The sequence below is a fragment of the Triturus cristatus genome, chromosome 7, assembly GCF_964204655.1.
Source record: "Triturus cristatus chromosome 7, aTriCri1.1, whole genome shotgun sequence".
Taxonomy (NCBI): domain Eukaryota; kingdom Metazoa; phylum Chordata; class Amphibia; order Caudata; family Salamandridae; genus Triturus; species Triturus cristatus.
Window position 1 is genome coordinate 256,404,702 of NC_140590.1, and position 24,370 is coordinate 256,429,071.

Here is a 24,370-nt window from a genome sequence, read left to right on the forward strand (position 1 = left end):
ACCTCCTCCTCAATCTCTTTGAAGTAGGATTTGGGGACCTAATATGGGGTGTTCTGCAGTGCATATAGAAAACGCAGTAAAGACATTATTTTAAATAGTGCCACTCTCCCTAGTAGCAAGAGCAGCAAAGTCGGCCAGTGCCATACATCCTGTTGTAGTCTGTCCAATAGCGGGGCCAAGTTGCATTTGAAAAAGAGTTCAATGTCTGGTGTGATATATATTCCCAAGTACCAGAAGTCCGTCCTCGCCACTGTTACTGCACAGTCGGGCGACAGTCGTAGGATCAGAACCTTAAGCAGATATAGCAGCAATTTCCTACACATGCTAAGTTGAGTTCCTCAGTTGTTATTGGTGCTGCAGATTGAAAAAAGATGTGTCTTTACAGCAGCTTTGTTTTTGTAGAGATTACTGTAATTATCTATTGCAAAACAGAGAGGCGCATGTTTAAGACATGGCAGCAGCAGGTGCAGGTACAGGTGTGGGGATGATCAGCAGGCGGCTTAACAATCTTCCAGGAAGCCACATTTGCCGGCCTTGCCCATTCAAGAAAACATCACTGCACTCTTCAAACCTTTGGATGAAGGCCACTGTCTTCTCTGAATCAAGGCCTTTGAGTAGTCAGTGGATTGCAGATACATGCATGATCAACACTTCGTTTTATCCAACAGGGAGTTGCAGTCACTATAGAGGAAGGTGAGTAGTCAAACGACAGACAGATGGACCCTTTCTGGGGTTACCACTGTGCTTCCTCTGCTGGTGAGAGGTGCCTGATACTAGGCAGCTGTTGACAATTTTCCGGGTTACTGTTTTCCAGCATCCAAGTATCCCCTTTCTCAACTAATGCGAACAATGAAGCTGCCCAAAATCTATCTCAGTGTTCAAACGATAGCGACCCTCGGCATTGCAGCATGTTGTGAGGTTGAGGGGCATTTGAACATTACCCGCGAGCACTGCTGTAGACTAATGGTCAGATTCTGAACCCGCAGTGAGGGTTGCTAAGTGATGGTGCCAATCTAGCAAGCACTCAATATTTCTAAATTATGTTGCAAACTTCAGTATGCATTGAGTATTACAGAATAATGGAGCAAATCTAGGTATGGACTGGGATTATTAAATGATGAGGTGATTCTAGCCATGCACTAAGGATTACTGAGTGATGAGCTGATTCGAGGCATGCACTCAGGTTTACTGAGTGAGGAGGTGATCCTAACCATGCACTAAGGATTACGTGTGTGATGGAGAGAGCCTGAGCGTATACTAAGGATTGAGTGATGGTGCAAATCAGAACATGCAACAAGATTTCCTGAATGATGTAGAATTTGAACATGCACAAAGAATTACTGATTGGTGACACAAATCTTAACAAATACTAAGGATTGCTCAGGGTTGATATAAATCTGAATGTGTGCAAATGATTAATGAGTTATTATGTAAATATGGGAATGCAGTTCAGATTTACAAATGAAAGAGCAAATCTGCACAGCCTCTCAAGATTTCAAAGTGATGGCGAAGCTGCCAGCTGGACAACCACCATTGATTAATGAAAGATGGCAACATTGCCGTAGGTTTACCAAGTGATGGTGTACTTATGGAATTGTGCTAAAGAGTAGTGAGTGATGACAGATATACAGATAGCATGCACTAAAGATAAGTTAGTGATGGGCAAATCTGAACATGCACTAGGATTACTGAGTGATGGTGCAGATCTGAACCTGTACGAAGGGTTAACGAGAGGGTGTACGTTTGTGCAAACATTCAATATTTCTGAAACTTGAAAATGTAGACAGGCACTCAAGATTTCTTAGTCACTGTGCCCATCTGAATGCACATTTGAAATGAATGAGAGATGGTGTAAATCTGAATATGAAATTATGATTACTGAGCATTAGAACCCATGTGAGGATTCTCTAAGGATTACTAAATTATGGGACAAATGTAAACAAGCACTAGTTAATGACTGAAAATGCAAACCTGAACATGCATTAAGAATTGCTTAGTGATGGGGTAAATTTGATCACTCGCTATGAATTATTGGATGATAACACTAAACTGAACATGTGGGGGGTGTTGTCCTTTCCATCCCTCGTTCGCTGCTGACTCTGTTTGTCCTTCGTTGGGGCTTCCTCGCTGGGTGTAGGCAGCCACTCCACCGTGCTGCCCGGAGCGGAACTACAACTCCCAGGTGCCCCGGCGCTCCCTGACGACATCGTAGCGCCCGGAGGCGCATAAAAGAACGCCGCTTCCTTTGTGGGGCGGGAAAGCGCGAAATTTGAAAACCCACCAGTCTGTTTTGCTTCCTGACGGGGGTGTTGTCCTTTCCATCCCTCGTTCGCTGCTGACTCTGTTTGTCCTTCGTTGGGGCTTCCTCGCTGGGTGTAGGCAGCCACTCCACCGTGCTGCCCGGAGCGGAACTACAACTCCCAGGTGCCCCGGCGCTCCCTGACGACATCGTAGCGCCCGGAGGCGCATAAAAGAACGCCGCTTCCTTTGTGGGGCGGGAAAGCGCGAAATTTGAAAACCCACCAGTCTGTTTTGCTTCCTGACGGGGGTGTTGTCCTTTCCATCCCTCGTTCGCTGCTGACTCTGTTTGTCCTTCGTTGGGGCTTCCTCGCTGGGTGTAGGCAGCCACTCCACCGTGCTGCCCGGAGCGGAACTACAACTCCCAGGTGCCCCGGCGCTCCCTGACGACATCGTAGCGACATCGTAGCGCCCGGAGGCGCATAAAAGAACGCCGCTTCCCCCGCGTCGCGGGACGCGCGCGGGCGGGCCCCGGGCAAAGGGCGGGCCCTCTGAGGCCCTCAGAGGACGGAAGAGACTGGACTGGGCCACGGACATTGTATGTATTGTAGACAGTCTCTGTGTAGTAACTATTCATTGTTGTGTAACGTGGGTGTAAGATAAATTTGAGGGTTATATAGTCCCTGCTAAAAAAGAACAAAGCGCTTGGTTCCAAGGATTACTGCTAATATGCATAAGGCTAAGACGAATAAACCCACTAAGGGGGTTGGCACTATGGATAATTATCTGGTGCAAAAGGTGACCCAAATTAACAACACCCGTAGAGCGTCCCTAGGGCGTGGTAATGATGTTGCCGAACTACCGCCTCCTTTGATAGTCACAGCTCCTATAGACGGCCTGAATGGGGGAAGTGGGGCGGCTGTAATTACTACAGCGCAAATACACATAGATCAGACTGCAGATGACCCTGAAGTTGTATCTGAATTAATAGAATTAACTGAGGAAGATTCATCACCCTTATCTCCCCTTTCACCCAAGCAAAGACCAATAAGGCTGTGCAGGAAGGTACAAGCTAAGCGCACGGGCAATCATTGCAAGAGTAAAACTGGGAGGGGCAATAGAGTCTCTAACAGTGGGGGACTGCAAAATAATCTAGGGGAGGGTAGTGGCATGGGCGGATTGAGCTCTAATATCGCCCCTGAATCATTAACTCTCCTATTTCACTCTCTGGAGGGGAAATTAGAGGAAAAAATTGTAGAGCTGATGCAACCACTGCTAGTTAAATTAGATACTATGGCCTTAGAAGTTGATAGATTAGGTGGCCTGTTAAAATCCCACCTGGCTGGCGTATCTGGTAAATTAGATGCAGCCATTAATAATCCTTTCGTGGCTGTCCCGGGATCACCAAAAAGTAGTGTATCCAATATTCCATTAAATAGGCAGAACAACACACAGAATAAAGTGGTTGTTGTTGACCCTGTCTTATCAGGTCCCACGACAATAACATTGCAGAATACCATTAATACGAGATCTCTTGAGGGAAATCTGATCCATACCCACTCAAAGAAAACTCGTCATGTAAATCTTCCTCCTGATTGTGCTCCCTATGTGGCTGTGCTTACGAATGTCCCTCCCATTCAGCCCCAAGCACATCAGGTGTCTGAAGAAAATCACGACTCTCTAAAGAATAGGACAGTTTTCTGGCTTAACAAGAATTGTGGGTTTCCCGTTAAGTACGCAGATCAAATATTAACGACAAGAAGGGTCAGCTGGATTGGATCGTCCAGCAAGACAACAAATGGTGACTGCATTATTATTAATTTTAGGCATCCTCAGCATGCTGCTACAGTTCTACTTAGAGCTGCTGCACTAGCCAACACTCCCAACAGTATTTGTATACGTCCTCTGGGGTTCTTTTATTCCCATTTTATTAGAAATCCACCAACCCCTGGCCCATTTAGAACACGTATACCCTCACAGTCTCTGCCCCTTAATGATGGGTTTGATTACAACGTGGGGCAACAGAGAGGTAATGATTTCAACATTGCAACTCATAATAGATTTGATGCCCTCTCGGGATTAGAGCTATGTGACTGACAGGAGGTATCGGGCGGGCAGGAAATTCATGGCTTAACGGATATGAAATGTTCGGAAAGTAATTTGGCTGTCAATACCTCTAATAATATAATATCTTGGAACATTGCGGGTCTTGGTTCCAAAATGGAGGATTGCAATTGGATTGAGTATATTAAAAAGTACCAAATTATCTGTTTACAGGAAACTTGGTCAATCGATTGTAATTACTTCCTGGAAGGGTTTAAGGCCTACTACGTACCGGCAGTAGCAACAAATAGGGGCAGAGCTAAGGGGGGCCTGGTTGTGTTTATATCTATAGCTTTATGTTGTAAGGTTCGGAGAATTACAACTAACCACACTGGCATTATTGGTTTAGTTTTAAATGGAGAAAACTGCACGGCCGGTCTGGTTAATTTTTATAATTCCACTATTTGTAGCACCAATTCTAGTCAGATAGCTACACTGCATTCTTTTATTAGTAGCTCCATGAAGGGTTGTTTTCACAACCTCATGGTGGTTGGGGATTTTAATGTTCATCCCTGTGGAGACCCTCTTTTTAAATTGATCACAGAAATTAATTGTCCGGTCTGTGAGAACTTTCATTTTGAGCACACAACTGAGGGGGAACTTTTGAATGATATGCTTAATGAATTAGAATTAACCCCTATGATGGCATTGATGGCCCCAAATAAACGTTTTGATACCCCAACGTTTAAGGGGAATGACAGGGCAACTTTTATTGATTTTATTATGTTAACTTCTGCTATGCAGTCTTTTGTAGGATCCTTCTCTATTGAAGTCAGTGAATTCAGTGACCACAATCCTCTCACTGCTCTTTTGAGGGGTCCACTGATAGCAAAAGAAAGAGTGGAATCTCTCATCGGTAGGGTGAAAACCACTGATGGCAGACGCCGTCTGAGATGGTCCATGGTAACTCCTGACCAGCTGTACACCAAAATAAAAACTACCTGTGCTGACGAGATTTCGTTATGCACGCAAGTAGATGCACTCCCAAACATTGTTCTAAATGCCTTCAACCGGTTAGCAATGAAGGTATCTCAACTACTATCAGTTCCTACAAAAAATTCAGACTCCCTAAAAGGTCCAAAGTGGTTTAACAAGGACTGCACTTTAGCAGCCAAAAATCTAAGAAGAGCATTGTCATCCAAGCCTAGGATAAAAGCTGATGTCCAGCAATGTAGAACGATTTATAAAAATACTATTGCAAGACACAAGGAATTTCTAAGGGAAGAGGCGTGGTTAGCGATCTTAGATCCTGCCACCCTTGGAAGTAGTACAGCTTTCTGGGCTTTGATGAGAAAACCATTTCTGACACAGGACCCGGGAAATGGTACTGAAAGTCATATATCTAAGGAGGAGTGGGAAGAGCACTTTAAAAAACTATATTGCTGTACAGAGGACACGGATACTAGTACTGACTGTAGTAAAACTGGTGTGCAGATTGTTTTTAATAGAACTGAGGTCTTAGAGGGCATACAGGGAATCACAGGGGGAAAAGCTCCTGGCCCGGACGGGATCCCCCCTGATTTGTACAAATCTGATCCTAGCTTCTGGGCACCGATTTTAGAATCAGTTTTTAACGCAGCTGTAAAAGAAGGATGCCCACGATCATGGGGTGTTTCCACAATCGTCCCAGTTTTTAAAAAGGGCGACAAGGGCAGCCCACACTGCTATCGCCCGATCTCTCTATTAGATTCCATGGTCAAGATTGTAGGAAGAATCGTACTGCAAAGATTGATAGAGTGGGTGGAGGAAAAGAACATTATGTCTCTTTCGCAGTACGGATTTTGTAAAGGCCGATCCACAATTACTCAGTGCCTTAATCTCTTCCTGATCTTAAGTAAATATACCATAATACAGAAAGGTACTATTCATCTTGCCTTTATGGATTTGTCTTCAGCGTTTGACTGTGTCAATCGGTGTAAGCTGTGGCAATCCTTGAGGTCTAAAGGGGTTGATAGCGGTTTGGTTGATTTCTTGGTTGCCCTGCACCATGATACCAGTGCCAACGTGAGATATTCCCTGGATTTGAGTGTATCTAATAATTTTAGTATTGGAAAGGGTGTCCGGCAGGGCTGCATCCTGGCCCCCTTTCTTTTTAACTTTTACATTAACGATTTAGATGGGGTGCTACAAGATGTTCATGCTGACTGTCCTAGAGTTGGCAGGCGAGGAATTCCAATACTTCTCTACGCAGATGATGCAGTACTTATATCTAGGACCGAGAGGGGATTGCAATCATTATTAACAGCTTTTAATACATTTATGAGAGATAGAGACCTCTTGGTAAATAACTCTAAATCCTTTGTGTTACAAGTTGGTCAGCAACCAAGAAAACCCTTCCAATTTAGGATTGGCGGAGAAATAATACCTTCAACTAAAACATTTTGCTACCTAGGAGTTCTCTTTGATACAAAATTAAATTGGGAACCCCATCTTGTAAAGAAAAAAGGTGAAATGGTGAGGGTTAATGCATCAATATTTAATTTTGCAACCAAATTGGGAAAAAAGCCAATCTGTGCAATGCTGAAATTGTACAATGCTAAGTCTGTGGCGACTGTATCCTATGGTAGTGAACTTTGGGGGTATGTTAATGGAGAGCAATTACAGATTGTTGAAAATCGTTTTATGAAGCGTTTATTGTGTGTCCCATCTGGTACGGCTAATTTCGCCGTCCATGAGGAGTTGGGGTCCCAATATATATGCGACTTGCTTTCCTTACGCCCTTTGATGTTTTGGCTTAAAATTTGGCTAAATGAGAACATACCCCTAACACACTTAATCATTAAGGACTTTATGTCACTGGACAAGGCATTGAGTTCTCCTTGGTTAAGCTATTTAAAAACAACTTTTGACAATCTTGGTCGCCCTGATCTTTTTTCTAATCCACAATCAATTAACAGGGGAGATCTGGAGCACATAAAACAATTATTTTTGTGTGATAAGAGGATCACAAGAGAAGACGTGGAGCTCCAGAAACCAAGTGTAAGAAAATTTGTTATGCTTAAGACTACCTTGGCCATCGAACCATATTTGGAAGGGTCTTTTTCTTCACATGAGAAATTTTTACTGACCAGATTTAGGTTTAACCAATTTCATCATCTGCTTATCCGACCCAAATGTGACATTTTTAATAAATTGGCAGGGCCCTGCGGCTGCGACGGAAAGTCTCCGCAGGATATGCTGCATTTTATCTTTTTATGCAAATTTTATGAATTTCCTCGTAAATTATATTTAGTGACTCTTTTAAAAAAACTTGATTTTAAACAAATCAGACCGGCTCTCTTGTACTTGCAGCTTTTGCACAGTGACAGTGTTCTCCAAATGAAGGAATTTTTAAAATTATGGATTAGATTGAGAAACTGCCTGGACCAGTGAAACCATGCCCCTCGCTCTGTGTCCATATTTTAGATAGCAATATTCTTCGTGCACTAAAATGGTTGGTGTCTCTGTAATGATGAATTGTATATTTTATGTATGTCTTTTATGGTTAGCAATAACCGAAATAAAGATTTGATTTGATTTGATTTGATTTGATTTGAACATGTACCAAGGATTGCTCAATGGTAGTAAAAATTAGAGCATGCAATGAAAATGAGTGCACATGGTGCAATTGTGAACATTGATTACTGGGTGGTACTGCAACTGTGAATACACACAGTGAATTTACTGAGCGAAGGAAGAAATCTTCACAGGCATGGGGCAATATATGAGAAAAAAATGAACAGCGCATGCTGTGCTTCTATTATAACAATGTGTACATGCCTCGCCATATATAGGTTGCTGTTTTCTACGCTAACACCTCTGTATGCAAATCTTTATATAAACATTAAAAGCTAGATCTATTGGTTTTGTCAATGATTGTTTCGATGAAGTTTAACAAAATAAAGGAAACTGTTGTTGGAGGGGTAGCAGGTTTGGGTACAGAGAAGGACAGGAGGTGAAATGGAGGTTTGAGGTCTGTTTATTTGATGTGAGGTAAGTATATTCTGATGTTTTCGTTGTTCTACCTTTAACCTCTTTCTCCTACTGACAGCCTTGTTGGTTTTTATACTGAGACATATTCATGAGTGGCTCTTGTTGACTGCATTTAAGTCTCATTGGCATATCTACCTCAAAGTATCACTAGTGTTTCTGACTGCACCTTCAAAAGTGTCTGGCTAACAGTTTTCTGTAGTGTCTCTGGTATTCTCCCCAGCCAGTGTCTCACTAATATCTCCTTAAGACTGACCATCCACTGGTTCTGGGTGTCCTTCTATCCGTTGTTTCTGGTTGATAGCTTCACTAGTTTCTGTGGTTGGCGGTCTCACCGGTGTCTCTGATATACCTTTGGCATATGATTTATTGGCTTCTCTAACAGCATCACTTTTGTCTCTGCATGACACACGCTCTACTATCTCTGACTGCAGGTGTGATTGGCCGTCAATCCAGCCATTGTAATTGACGGACTCACTACTGTCTATTCGCTGATGGTGTGACTGCCATCTCATAATATTAGTCTCAATTTTGTCTCTGTCGGACAGCCTCCCTGATGTCTCTTGATGACAGTTTCACTGAAGTCTGCATCTGACAGTCTCTCAGGTGTTTCTAACTCTCAGGTGTTTCTACCTATCTCAGTGTTGTCTCTGGGACGGACTACCTTGGGTCTCTGGTTAACAGTCTCTCTGGTGAGTCTGGCTGTTGATCTAATTGGTAAGTTTAGCTGATGAACTTGGCAGATGGCTCACCGACAATTTATACCCCCTTCAATATATTCTCACACTTTTGATCGCTCCAGTATTCCGAAACCCTCTCAAGGGAAGCTCCTAAGAAGAATTCCATCATCGCATTTTTCCATGGAGAGACTCTCACACCCTTCTCCATATTGTCAATGCCACCTTAAGCAAAGATAATCTTAAGATAGATCAGATCCTTCCCCTACTAAAGATACATCATTGGATCCAGCTGACCTCACAAACATCTGCCCTGTTTCCCACTTTTTATTCATAGGGAAAATAATTGGGAAAACAGCTATTACCCAGCTACAGGAGCACATCAGCAAGAATAATCTTCGATTAGACTACCAATAAGGCTGCTGCCACGCTGTAGCACTGAGGCAGCTTCAGGTTAATGACAAGAATAACTCCTGCCTTATGATCCTGCTTGACATGGCCTTGGACATAGTCGAGCATCCAGCTCTGATCAACACCCTGAAAACATACTTTGGATTTCCGAGCACTATCTTGACATGGTTCTCATTCTATCTCACAAACTGGTCCCGGTTTGTGCAAATAGGTTTCACAAGATCACGGATAATCCTGTTACTGTGAGTACGCCAGGTCTCCATCCTTTCTCTCATCATCTTTAACTTATTGGATCTATTCTTGCAGTCGGCAGAATCAAAATCCACCAAGGCACAGATGATACCAAACTCTACCTAAAAATATCCTCACCCAATGACATATAGAGACTCAAATCAGCCTCAAACTTTAGATCTTGGATGTCAATTAACTTAAACTAAACCCCACAAAGACTGAATTTCTCCTGTGTACCAGCAGCACCAAACAACCCCAGATTAAAGCTTGGCTCCCAAACTTAAACCTACCATGTTTCACCCCTCAGATGACAGAATCATGCAAAATTTTTCTAACTTCACCATCAGCACAGACCTCTTATTCAAGCAACACATCCTAAAACCAAGAGTTAGATTCGAACTTTTCCTCTAGAAAATGTGAGGGTGTTTCTCCTGGAAGATTACTTCAGAGAGCCCATACAAGTCCTAGTCTTCCATCTGGATGGCGGCAACACCCTGATCAGTGGTGTCCCCGATACCACCCTGGCACACTTGAAACGTGTTCTACATGCAGTGGCAAAAAATCAGACCACATCACCAGCATGTTAAAAGAACTACAGTGCCTCTCCCTTCCAACCTGTATCATCTTCAATGAACTGCATCACTTATAATACCCTTAACAACAAGACCCTAGCTTAGCTGACAAAAAGGTTGCAAGTCTTGAGGGCGAGGATGGGTGGGGGACAGAGTTTGAGGGACAGTGGCAGCCCAGGAGTCAGGATACCGCTAGACTGGAGACAAAACGTTGCAAGAAGGTAAAAAACAGAAGGCAAGCTTTTTTTGTTCATGTTTCCGGTATGTGGAACAGCATCCCTATCGACATGACAGCAGCACCAACTCTCCTATAATTCAGAAAAAAATTAAAGACACACCTCTTCAAGGAGCACAGCACCTAACCTGACCATCTACTTTTGATCTTCTCCCAATAATTGTACTTTCCTGGAGGCCATGCCCCCTCTTTAGCTCTCTGTTGATGTCAAGCTAAATTCACGCTCTACAATGCCAACCCATGCATACAAGGCTCACGCTATATCTGCCCCTTTACTGGCATCTCTGACTAAGAACCTCTAGTTACGCTAAATGACAATGCCACTTGTGCGTCTGGCACTTATATCGCTGGTTGACAGTTTTAATGGTGTTTCTGGATGGCGGTCTCATCAGCGTCTTCAGATGACAGCCTCTCTGGCAAGTTCAGCTTATGGTCACACTGTTGTCTTTGGCTTAAAATGTCCGTGTTTGGTTGTCTGTGTCTCTGTTGGTCACAGTTCTGCCTCTTTGTTGTTTATGGGAGCCTCTCTCACCAGCGTCTTTCTTCCTTTTTTCTCTATCAGAAAGAGAACACCAAAGGGCATATTTACAAGGAATTAACGCCAGCAGAACGTCACTTTTTTTTAGACATTCTGGTGGTGTTAACTCCTTCACCTTATTTACAAGGCAGCGTTAAGCCACTTAAGGTGGCTTAACGACGCTTTGTACATAATGCCCCTATTCATGCAGCACTTAGCATGAAAGGGGAATGCAATGGGTGTTGTAGTTGGCATTCCACCACAACATCCATTGCTTTTTCATGCTGCCACATATTTACAAGGATGGGGCAGCACCAAAAATACAGCCAGGAGTACCTGGTCTAAAGCAGGTGCTACCAGGAGAAATGTTTTATTTCTCTTCGTATTTTGCTCTTTCCATGTGTGTTGCATTGTGCAGCACACATATATATATATATATATATATATATATATATATAGTAAATCACCTGTAAACGATTGTTTATGTGCAGGAAGGTGTGCATTCCTGCACATAAACAATTGCCCCTGTAGCGCAGGCACCCTAACAAAATGTCGCTAGGGTGTCTGCGCTGGCAGGTTTTTTAGCACTATGGGTAACGCCGGGGTGCGCCGCATTCTTGAGAATATGGCGCATCCCTCTAGTTTGAAACTGTCGGAGTGCGGCGTTACCAATTTTGGTGTAATATCACGCTTTGTCAGTTTCTTGTAAATATGCCCCCAGGTGCATGGAGTTAATTATCTTCTCACTCCGCCCTGCACAGCTTGATACAATCTGAGCAATGGGCAGGTGGACATCTGGAGCAGAGGAGCAGGAGCAGTTACTTCTAATCCTAGTTCTCTGTGGGCACCTTCCTTAAATTAAATCCATGCGCACAGGAATATATCCCTCACTCTTTGCCATATTGTATTTAGAAATGCAACTTGGAAACAACTAAAAAACAAAACAAAATGAAACGTGGCTCAAAAAACAGCTGGGGAGCTTTGGCCCCTTCGCTGCGTGTAGCAGATGTAGCTTTAACCCACACACTGTGCTTGTGCACTCTGCAAGGGAAGAGTCACGAGGGCCTTGGCATTCATCAGCCATGGTGGAGTCTAACTGGCATTCAGTGTGTCTGAAGTTTTGTTATTGTGTAAGAGAGCTGGCTAGTCCATTGGTGCAGCAGTGAGATGTGTACCCAGAACGAGGAACAAGGCTTTTTATTTATTTGTGTAGTGCAGCTGTTTCCTGATTTGGAAAAACAACATTTTAATCATATTTTGAGTGCCTGGAATAGAACATAATTAATATTTTTTTACACGGATGTCAGGGAAAACACACTCACTTATCCTTGGTGACTCTGTGGTTGGTTTTGAATATGCTGTAGTGCAGTATTAAGATGTGCCCATTTAGCAGATATTCTTTGCTGAACACAGCAACAGTAGACAGCGGGGATGAGTAATCCATTTTGATGTACCATATTTCCATCTGGGGACCATGGTACGCCCTCTTAGCAGAAGGGTGACTTACTCAGACCCATGAGATTCAGCCCATGAGTAATCATCTCAGATTCAAAGGGCCTGCGAACTGAAGCTAGTTTAGAATATCTGCTCTTTTTTTCACAATCTCTTTACCATGCAACCTAAATTTGCACTCCCAATTTCAGCTCAACAACAACTCGTTCGGAATAAAAATCTCTTTTACATGCAGTGCTGGCTGACACTCTTTCGAGCTTCATAGCGCTGCACGCGACAAATGTTAGTATTATCCAAGTTCTTGAAGGTGATTTATTCTGCGGACATTTAAACCTATTCTGTGAAAGTCACACAGATCTTTCAGCAGTTGGTAATTTACCCAATGAGTTATTTTATCAGCTTGGGAAGTAAAAAATCCACAATTATTTGTGGCTCTATGGTGACTCTTGTCTCTAGATGACACCTGCTCCAAGACATTCGAGATCAAATATAACATTGAACAGAAGGATCCAGAGAAGGTAGAAAAATCCAGAGAAGGTAGAACAATCCAGAGAAGGTAGCTGAGACAAGGTTTTGGTCCTGGCAGTATCAAATCCAGGGTTTCACTGTTGGGTTCTAAGCACTCTAACCTCCTGACCTTGCTGACCACACCATGGCCACCTCTGAAGATGCCTTCTAGATTTATTGGGTTCTACAAAGGGTTCATGCAGTCTAGACCTTTGTTCTATTTGAAGAGTTATATGTTCCTGATAAAGGACTACAACGCCCTGCCATGTTTTTTTTTTTTAAATAATATGATTATGAATTGTTACTGGAGGCACTTGTTAAAGACTTTCTGATCATAGCAATTATGAAGGCGATTGTGCTAATCTGAAGAAGTTTCAGGTCTAAGAGACACATTTTGCAGGTGCATGAACCGTACCTGGTGGACACACTTTACATTGCTATGAATCTACCTCTTGAAAGCACTTAATTGCATCTATGTAGTAGATTGTAAGGTCTCTTACAGATGTGTGTCCAAGTACGAAAGCTAGTTACATAGAGAGGTTTGTAAACGCTCATTTTAAATAACTAGGATCTAAGTAGTAATCCGGTGACACGCACCATCCTAAAAATACCTTTTAGTCTCAACCTGGGAGGAAGAACGGCTGAAGCACCAATCCGTATGGGCATATAAGCGCCTCAAGAATGCAGGCTCCTTGTGCGAAGAGGAATTTTGGGAGGATTCAACAGTCTTGCAAACAAATCTCCTTAAGATTGCTCGGACTACAAAGTTCAGAGGACAGGAAAGAATCCTTTAGACCCAAGAGGTTGCATCTCACACACCCTCGCACACTTGACACCCTGATGGCTGGAAATAAGAGCCAGTACGGTAGAGATCCTAATAGTGAGAGGGGCAACATCAGCTATCCCCGTTCGTCGGATTAGCTTTACCCATCAAAGTAACACTATGTGCAGAGCATGATAAGGAAGCTGTTAAATAATGAGGAGCATAACTGGACAGACTATCATAGGGCAGCCATTGAAAATAGTGTTACCCGTAATCTCAAAGTTGGATCTGAAGATAATCATTCACTTTCATAATCATTGTTTGCAAAGCCCCAATGCAGCAGCCAAAGAATGCTGAAGTGCTTGCTAAGATGAGCTCCTTGGCCTTGCAGGCTGGTCACCAAGATCTTGTAGATGGCGGACATGGCCAAAACCTCTGATATCAGTGTGATGATAGAGTTGAGTTGTTTGCATGCAGTTTACACTATTTATTCTCGGTCAAGAGGAGTGGAAATCATATTTAGATGAAGCACATGTTTGTACAACTGGCTTCCACTCCAGTTTCCTGTTGACAATGTTAGCAATTTGCTGGTTATCTAGTTTTTTCCAAGAGTTTTTGCAATGCATGGTGGTAATCTTGTCCACCAGTACATTCAGGCTTCTAGTGCTTTTACTTAAAACAAAGATAAGCTCTGCAAGTGACATTACCAGAAGCCCTCATTACTTTTACTCCAATGTTTGTAGTTCCCTTGGCTTTCCTACCACCTCATACCGAGGTGAGCTTGATATGCTATTTTAGTGTTTATGACTATTAATGACCATCCAATGGTGGAGAAGAACAACTGGCACATGTAGTTCTTCATTCTGGGTACCTTCTTTATATTTATAAACAAGCCACTCTCCTCCCTAGGATGAATACCGATGTAGTGATTAGCATCTTACTCTTAATTAGGTCTCAGAATGAACTGAGGGCAGACTGATCTTGCACATTGCATAATGAGACTCCGACACAGCCCTCCCACCTTGGAGGCATATTGTCAAATCCCTTAGTCTGAGGTTGCTACCTACCTGTTTTGTTTTCTTATTTGAACTAACAGACGGTTGCAAAGTTAACAGACTAAACTTTTTATAGGGCTCAAGGATATACAACACTGCAGGAGTGCTCAGAGAACCCACATATAGGCACACACAGGGAGCATGCAGACAGCCACACATGCTCATCCAGGCATCAATGTAGGCACACACAAATAACCCCATATTATACATTCGTTTCTGATGTGTGCTTTAGAAATGAGTTAAATAAACTAATGTAAACGCATGATAGTTCAGACCTGAGTAGAATCCATAATTTAGGGTAAACAAGACAGAGAGTGGGTTACTATTCAAATCATACCACAGTCTACTGACATTTGAAACTGAACATAGGATTATCTCACAAATGTAAAAAACACTTTTGTAGTTAGCTTAGAATATCATAGCTGCTTGTTTCAGAACTGCTATATTCTGCAACATTGAATACAAATACTGTAGATGTATTCATGTACAATACTCGTTTCACTCATTCCATTTTGTATGTGTGATAATGCAAAGCTGGCCCTTTTAGTTTATCTCGTATTGTTAAGCACAGGTAAACTTCTGAATAGTACTGGTAAGACAGCCATGTTTTTCACTTCCTATCCCCAGTCCTGCACTGACAGACTAGCCGCCCGCTCATTTCCTGCTGAAAACTAGTAGGAGCCCTATAGTACTATGAAGCAGCCCGGAATACTCTGAACAGAATGCCCATACAGGATTTGCCCATTCCCCTTTCCCTACCTCTACCCCTTCTCCTACACTTGAGCTGATACAATGCTGTGATATATATGGCCTGCCAGTGCTGGTGATCCTACCAGCTGGTGAACTTTCTCTCCCAGCAGAGGTATATGGAGTTATGACATCCCACCCACCGTCTTCCTGCACCACTGGAGTTAGGTTCCAAATTCAAGCTATGCCCTCTGAAACTTGCCGCCTGGCCCCAGTGTGCCCCCCCCACCACTCCTGTGCTCATCTTCCTCTTCCTCAGGCCTTCTATGTCTTGGCGCATTGCCCATCTTTTCCAGCCTCGAAATCTGGATATCCAGAGGCCAGTTTAGCACTGGGAGACAAATCACTTAGGTCTCCTTTAACTAAACCCCCTACCCAACTGCCCCACCCATGGGAGTGGAATCCATATACTGCACCACAGATGCCAAGTAGAAAACAGATATACTCTGGATTGGTGTTTATTAGACAGTGGTGCTTGCCACTGTAGTTATAGATAGGTCAGAGTTTTCTATAGGAAGAGTGTTTTTTTCTGTTTTGCTAATAACTTTGGCATAGTTTGACAAATCTACCCAAAACTTCCCCCCAAAAAATTTCTTCCACCTGATGTATTTCCATGGAAAATTTTGGGGTAATCTATCAAGCGGGAGTCGAGAAAATGGGGAGGGATGAAGGGGGTCCCAAAATGCATTTTTCCCATGCAGTTTCCCATACTGCGTTAAAAAACCCCAACAAATTCACTGAAAAAACAAAGATTAAAGTGACGTTATAGTTAACTATGATAATAATATATTACTTTACATTTAAAAAACTCAGAAATTTACTGATAAAACCAAAGGTTAAAAGACCTTATAGTTAGATCTTGTAATAATATAAAAACTGTCACTTAAAAACCAATGATGCTTAAAAAGCAAAAAAACACTGACGTCACTGCTGGTTCATGCACGTGCTACTGACCTGTACTTTTAAAACTGGTGAATCCGACAAATCCATGATACACCTTGAGATTACACTAGCAATGCCTTCTTAGGAAACATGCTCAGCTTGACCATGATTTGCAGATGACCTGTGCACACGTATATGATATCAGCAGCATAAATTACTGTATGTAATGTAACAAGAGATCAATAAAACAAAGATCACATGGCGTGTTTTCTTTCTTTGTGGTTTAATCGGTGATCAAATGCCCAGCCATGATAGCGTAGCTTGAGAATCTAAGCTCATTTTCATCTATTTCATGAAGTTGCATAATTGGTATTGGTCATTCTAATAGTTCTTAGGACGTGTCTCCTGCTACCCCCTCAATGCTGGCGTTGCACGATACCTGAGTGTGATCAGACACACATCCTAGGACACTGTTCAATGTTACAAATGTACTGTCGAGTGGTATGGTGCAAACTGGCACACACTAGTTGCTTCATCTCCCCTTTTCTACCCCCCTCCAAATTTACATGACACAGGAGACATGCCCATAATGTCCCCACTGAACATAGATTGCAACCTCCCTTCCAGAATCAAAACTGTGTGTGCCGCACCATTATAGGCAGGTGACACGACCTGCACCGGAGGAATGAATGGCTTTAATATCCCTGATAGCGTCCTTTGAATATGTCTCAAGCAGAGCCAATGACAAATTAGATACACTCAACCACATTTGGGGTCCCTTTTAAGTTGACGCGTAAATTCATTAGTACAGACACCTACCATGATGCTCTTCCAGTTTGTCTTGTCTCTTTATAAGGATGGCAAACACAGGGCTGCTTTTACGCACACCTTTGTGCATACCGTCCCTAAAGGGCAACTGCTGGATCAGCTTGATTGCTGATGGAGCGAGAAAGGGCTCTTTGAGTGTTCCACATGCCGACACGTCCCTAGCGTTCCGAGGCTGCACTCCGTAGTGTTGGCAAGCGCTAGGATCTCTCAGACTCTGGCGCATAAGCCCCTGCTCTGCCTTTGTACTGATCCCTTGCTGGGCTGTGTGTTGGAGTGCGATACTGAGGCCGTGTAGCTGTATGGGGGCTTATCAAAGTCATGGGGAGGTCATGTCCATAACTCTGAACTACTGCGGTGCAATGATGTACTTTCAGTGGCGTATGGACCACATCCCTGGAACATTACACTGCTTCAGCAAGCGAGCTCACATGGTACACGCCTCTCTCTTCCACACAAGGGTCACTCTTGGTAGCTAACAATGGCAGGATACTGCAGCCGGCATACCCTTTCCTGAGATATTTTTGGGTCCTCCGCTGCTCCTCCCCTCTTTTGCAGGAACCTGGGCATTTGCATTTTTTCTCATGCCAGAAATGTATCATTACCAATGCTTGTGGCGCCCTGAAGGGCGACGTATGAGGTTGTGTTCTTGATTATAAAGTTCAGAATATTAATGTACGCGTGAGAGCGTGAGTATGTTACTCATTTCTTTGTTCTAATAAATACATGTTGCAAAAAAACACAGAACTGTGGCGAGGAAGAGGAATAAAAAGATACGTGTTGACACTTTACCACAGACTAGAAACAGCCAATCAGTATGCTCAGATTGACACACTAAAATGATGAATTCACGAAGCTAAAACTACACTGGGTATGGATGAGGTCTGAACAGATTCGTTATCGCTGCCTCTTGATTGGGAGGGGGGCCTGTAGTGGCCTTTTGTATTTGGAATTAATTCGGTGCTTAAAGTGTCTATTTTGCCTATGACAATTCAAAGTTGATTCAAGTTGATTGTGATGAACCCGTCCTTTGCACACATCTCTTGAGGGTCCCTACTCTGCTTTGTGTAACCCCTTTGTCTCTGTGTCGTGTCGCCCAGATCCTTCACGGAGACTTACCGGAGGTTGAACCCACCAGGGAACCCCCCCTACCAGTCCCAGAAGCAGAGGAGAAGACCGCCAACGCCACCGAAGCCGCAGGAGATTTGAAGGACAATGAGAGAGCGGAAGTGACGGATAAAACAAAAGAAAAAGATGGGCCTGAGGAAGAGGCAGAACAAGAGGAGAGCGAACAACAGGAGAGCGAACAAGAGGAACATGAACAAGAAGGAACAGAGCGAGGCGGGGATGAAGAAAAGACAGAAGAGGAGAGAGAGGAGGATGAGACTGAAGATACCTTTGAAGATGTTTCCCCAACCACGATGGAGAGCCCTACATCCGCAGTAGAGGACAACTTCTCCTACATCTGTGAGTACAAAGAGCAATTACGGTCGATGCTTAAGCCGTGTGAACTCAATATGATCACTGCTGGCTCCATGGCTCAGGTCAGTGACTTCATCAAGTTGAAAAATAGGGATATAAACTATCTACTCAAAATGTAGGGCCATAATCATCTCAAATAGGATCAATATGTATCTTATATGAGTATTAAGGGAAAATAAGATTGATGTTTTGAAACAATATAATCAATTCTGAAACTAAGGATGCATTTTCAATATGTATGGTTTTCTTCCTGCCTAAATTGCACAGATCAGACATTTAAATAAAATGCTTTGCCTGCGGACCACACCTCGGATTGCCGTGCTAGCCCTTAGACACCAGCCGCCCTCTCCCCATCCCCCCATGAGCCCTGGGGAACTCTCATTCCCGGCGCATGCGCATCATGCCTCGCTGTCACAGCCAGGAACCTGGGCTCGATGACACAGAGCTAACCACAACACAATAACACACCCCACTGTGAACCACACCTTGAGCTCAATTCTTTGTGAACAATTCTATCCATGCTTCCATCCATCCCTCCTCCCCCCCTTAGCATCTGGGCATCCGTCACCTTTCCTTCCTCTCACTATTACCCCTTCCTTCCTTTATTCCTTTCACCATTGATTTGTCCTTCAATGCTTCCCTTCGTTTCTCCCTTACTTCCCTCCATTCATTCACCCTTCCTTCCATCTTTTTCTTTCCACCTTCGTCACCCTTTCTTTCTTCTTTTCTTCGTTGCTTTTTGTCTCCTCCTTTCCTTTTTGTTTCCCACCTTTTTTCTTCTCCCTGCTCCGTGTGCTTCTCTCTCGACCCTCCTTTTCTCCCTTTACATCCTTTCTTTGTCTCTGTGCCCGTCTCTGTACTTGGCACCCTCAGCCCGCACCGCTTTGCCATGATGTTCCCTTACAGTGTCAAGTACACAGTTCCATCTGCAGCCATATATACGTATAAGAGACTCAGAAAGAACGGGCCGACTCTAGCTGCTAGAGTGGGGGGCTCACGACGCCGCTGCTTCAGGATATCCAAATGGAACCGGTGGAAACACCCCCCCATCCCCACCCACCCCTGCCCACTACTACCAGGGAACGAAATGGAAATATTCCCCTGCTACCACTGCCCCCTCCACCTCAAACCAGCCACAGGAATGTAGCTTGCAGCATGGAAAGATAACGTCGCATTTTCCACCCTGCCCCACATTTCTCTGGCAGCTCACAGACATCAGACAGACAATGTTTGCAAGAAATGCAGAAACGCGAAGAGGCCCACTTTGGACTCATCACTGTCGATCCCTTTGATAAGAGACGGCACAGATTGCTGAAGGGTAGTTAAATCTCTCAGGTGGCGCTGGCATGGTGCCCGGGCAGCTGCAGTCTCCCCTCAACCGCAGTCTGCAATTACTGGGCTAGGCCTCAGCTGGTCCTCTGTGCTGAGGTGGGTCTCCAGCCCTGCCGAGGCCCCGAGGTTGCCCACTGACAGCTTGCCAGAGAGGCCGCAGGGCTGTGGAATCGCTTGTTTCGTGGGAGGGAGCGAGGAGGGGGGGCTTGTGGTGGATGGGTTTTACAGCCAGGCGGTAACGTGACGTCACAGGCAAATACAGGAAAGCGGAGCCATCTTCCTGGCACGAGACTCGCCCTGAACACTGCAAAAGCAGAAACTAAAGTGCAGTCTCTGCAGTCCAAGGGGAAATATACTAATTTGTCACTAATTGTTGTCATTCAATATCGGAATAATGGTTGTTTCATCCCTGCCCCTCCCTCCGTAAATTTCATGGTAGCCTCTTCTTCATGTGCATGGTGTTCCAATTTCCCCAGTTATTTGGCTCTCTAAATTATCTGTTGCTATGCGAAGAGGCTTTCAGTTCCATCGAGATGCTCCCCCTCTTTTGGGGACTCCCACCTCGGCCCTGCTGTCATTTCTAGGACTTCTTTCTATCTCAGTCTTCTCCCCAAGCTGTCTCATTCATTCACTTATAGATCTGGCATAAATAGAGCATAAGCTGTTTTGCCAGTCCCATATAATCAGGCCCACTGGGTCTGGAATTATGCGATTGTGTGGCCGCGGCGATTTGCGCCTAATTAGAGATTTACCGCATTTGCCACATAATCCACCATCTGCCGTATTAATCTGCAGATTTTGACAATTGTTTTAATTTCTTGCTCAATCAGCTCAAAAGTTAGTAAAAACACAGCAAAAAAAGTTGTACTGCAGTGGAAAGCCCCCTGGAAAGGTTGACTGGTCACCTTCCTATAGCTTATTGCTATATCTGGGTGTTTAACTGATACTAATGAGGTGCAGCTAATGCCCAGATAGTTCTAACAAGTGTAAAAATGATAAAATAATGAATTAATACAATCACAAAATGTACAGGCACAATGCCGCCTAATTTGCCTTGCCACATAATTTGGCCCTCCCCTGCCACACAATTTGGCCCTCCCTGCCGCATAATTCCAGTGGTCCTGAATATAACCCAAAAAAGCTTTTGGTTTTGTGAAATATTGCTTAGTTGTATCATGTTTTTTTTGTAAAACTTTATTGATAGGGGCACTGGTGGGCCTCAGTGAAAATAAAAAATAAGAAAAAATGGCTGAAATCAAAAATATTTGTTTGGCCTCAAAAACACACATAGAGTCTGTGTAGTCCCTGGCACTAAGGGGAACTAACTCGTATGCAGATGTGCTCCTTGTAAAATATCAGAATGCAGTCCCCCCCCCCCCCCCTTGAAATAAGCCCATGGCTAAGTAGGCTGGCCCACTGGTCCATGCAGTATGCAGTAGTAGGCAGAAAAATAAATGTGAATGACACAACAGAATACCAATGGATGAAGATGACTGGCTGTAAGCCACTCCTATAAGTAAGGGGAAAACAAGCATTGGCATAGCCAACAGGTCTCGCCTTTGGGACCTTATAAGTGTTTAGTCATGCAACACTTGATGTTGTTGCACCAAGGATATTGTGCTGGATAACTAAACACTTAAACACTTATAAGGTCCCAAAGGCGAGACCTATTGGCTATGCCAATGCTTGTTTAGCTATGCTGTCCAGCGTGACTAAATAAGATGGAAAATAGCCTATGATGTGGCCGACTGCGTCACTTTGTAGGCACTCACGTCACGTATGCGAGTGCCTACAAATGACACAGCCCCTTTTTAGGTCTCGCCTGACCCAGCGCATGCGCTGGTCTGGCGAGACATTTTGTGAGGGCTCCAAAAAGTGCTACCAGGCCAGCCTAGAGCTACAGTGCATGTGCGCGGGCACGCGCGTCGCGCTTTACCGCAATTACTTTCACTTTCGCGGCCGCACAGCCGCTTTGATGTTTGATCGCGATCACTTTTGCGGCCGCACGGCTGCTTTGATGTTCTCCATGAGGCTTCAATAGATTGCAGCAGTTAAAACAAGCATTGGCATAGCCAATAGGTCTCGCTTTTGGGACCTTATAAGTGTTTAGTTATGCAACTGTTGCATGGCTAAACACTTATAAGGTCCCAAAGGCGAGACCTATTGGCTATGCCAATGCTTGTTTTCTTTTTATTTGCGCTAGTCAAGTTGGATTAGGAAATGCAATGAAAAAAATGCATACTTTTTTTTCGTTTTCTTAAACCTGGTGGGAAGAAATACTGCAGAGAGCGGAAACAACACAGGGGGAGCAGAAGCAACACAGGGTTAGAGAAAGCAACACAAAAGATGCTTGTTGAGGGAAGCAACACGGAGGGCATGGGTGGGAGAAGCAAACACGGAAAGAGCAATGTGGAGCACAGGGGGTGGGGGTGAAAACAAAACGGGCAAAGTGAGAAACGTGAAACTGAGGTGGAGAAGCACATGGGCCAGATAGTAATTAGGGTGGAGAAGCATACAAGTGCGAGCACTTCAGCGACATGGATTGGGGGGCTGGGGGAGATAAGTACACAAAAGACATCTAGAAATCACATGGACTCTGATGGAGTGATTAGCGAAAAAGAAAAAAGCATTTGCAAAGCCTTTAGATTTCGACTATGCAAAATCTATTGGCTTTGTCAATTTCTTTTTTACATGTTGCACAGAAGTTGAGATTTTGTGGAGCATGGCTTAATATGGCGTCATATAGCTTTTTTGGTTTTGTTGTTTTACTTTAAGCCACGCTGCACAGAAGCTCAACTGCTGTGTAACATGTAAAAAAAAACTTTGATAAAGCCAATACATTTTGCATAGGCAAAACCAAATGGCTTTGCCAATACTCGTTATAGGAGAAGCTGCCTGTCAGCCCCAGGACATCGAGCATCTAAGGATGGATGTTGGAAAGGCTCTGATAGACGTGACTTACTTTGTGTCATCGTCAACAGAAACCGAGACAATGTCATGTTATTCTTTTGCACTCTATTCCATAACTGCCTTCTTCATATGAGCCATAACCTTAACATGTATTGGATGGGAGGATACCGCTTGGTACGGCAGATTTAAGACATGCACAGGGTTCATGGGTGCCTAAAACATAGGAAACATCTCTGTAAATTGGGTACACCTTAAATTACGTCTCTACGTTAGTACAAGTGTCAAGAAATAGTCTGCGCAGCTTTCATTCAGCCATTCCATTGATGGGATTTCACCCCACGATCAAAGCACAGTCAGCAGCTGCGGGCATGCGCACTTTGAAACAGAGACTCGTAGCTGAAAAGGGAAGAGCGGTGTGTCCGCTCGCTGAGCTTTCTAGCCTCAGAAGCCAAAAAGTATCCATTGTGCATTAAATGTAATCACAAATACATCTATGGCAGTCACTTGTTAAAGTGTACACAAGGCAGAAGGCCACCAGCATATCGTGTCAGGTATTTTCAAGTTAACAAAAGACGTTATTAATTCATTTGTCTATGTAAATTTTCTAGTGCCAGCATGCCCCCGCTCTGCCACTCAAGAGAGCTAATGATCAATGAAACGTACATAGCTACAAACAAATTATAGCCATTGGAAACAGTTTGAGATTGTTTGTGATTTTATTCGGTTCCCGTTATATAGAACAAATAGTACAGTTTGATTTTGGTTTAAAGCTCCATTATTGAGCGAGAAAATGGGTGAATTAACAAAAAGTATGCTACAGAGGATGGCTCAGTGAGTTGATCGATCGCCCTGACAAAAGGTGGCATTCTGGTGGTTATGGGGTCTATTCCTGGTAAGGCACACTAAAGCCTTACATCCTTCTGCGGTGGGTGATTCAAGTACTATAAATCTGGTAACAACATCTACTAGTTAAACCATCCCAGTATCAATGAACTTAAGTACAAGAACAACGAAGTAAAGTGCAGTACACCTGTGCCTTGGACTGAAATGCACCACATTTCTTCCCGCAGACTGCACAGCACACCAGCGGTGTCCCACTGCACACTGACAAGCGTGTCCTCCCCGGAAGAAATAATAGTAAAATATAAACCTGCAAAAAAGAAAAGAAGGGAGAGGTGCGTGCCAAAAAGAAAAGCAACCCTCTCCTCCAGGGAGTAGATGTAGCGCAATGAGCAGAGCTGCATACTGTGGTTCCAGTCTTGGCTTCGGCTCAACATCCTGCAATTCTGGGCAAATCACTTCAGCTCCCCAAGCCTAACAAATGAATGAATATGGCCTTGCAAAATGTAACTGGTGCTCACGTAAAGAGCTTCAATACACCTTCTGGAAAGAGAACAAGCTGTAGCCCGGTAACTGACGAGGAGGGGGGGAGAAGTGAGGGGGTAGTAGAAGGGAGGGGGTA

The 24,370-nt window shown here is 43.8% G+C and overlaps 1 protein-coding gene across 1 annotated transcript in view; it reads left to right on the forward strand.

The window, feature by feature from the left end:
- The window catches only part of CLEC11A (C-type lectin domain containing 11A), a 53,462-nt gene that overhangs the window by 7,706 nt on the left and 21,386 nt on the right, over positions 1-24,370 (forward strand). The window contains exon 2 of the mRNA XM_085616132.1: positions 18,285-18,651. Within this exon, the coding sequence (XP_085472258.1) occupies positions 18,285-18,651 (367 nt within the window). The remainder of the gene's footprint in view (positions 1-18,284; positions 18,652-24,370) is intronic.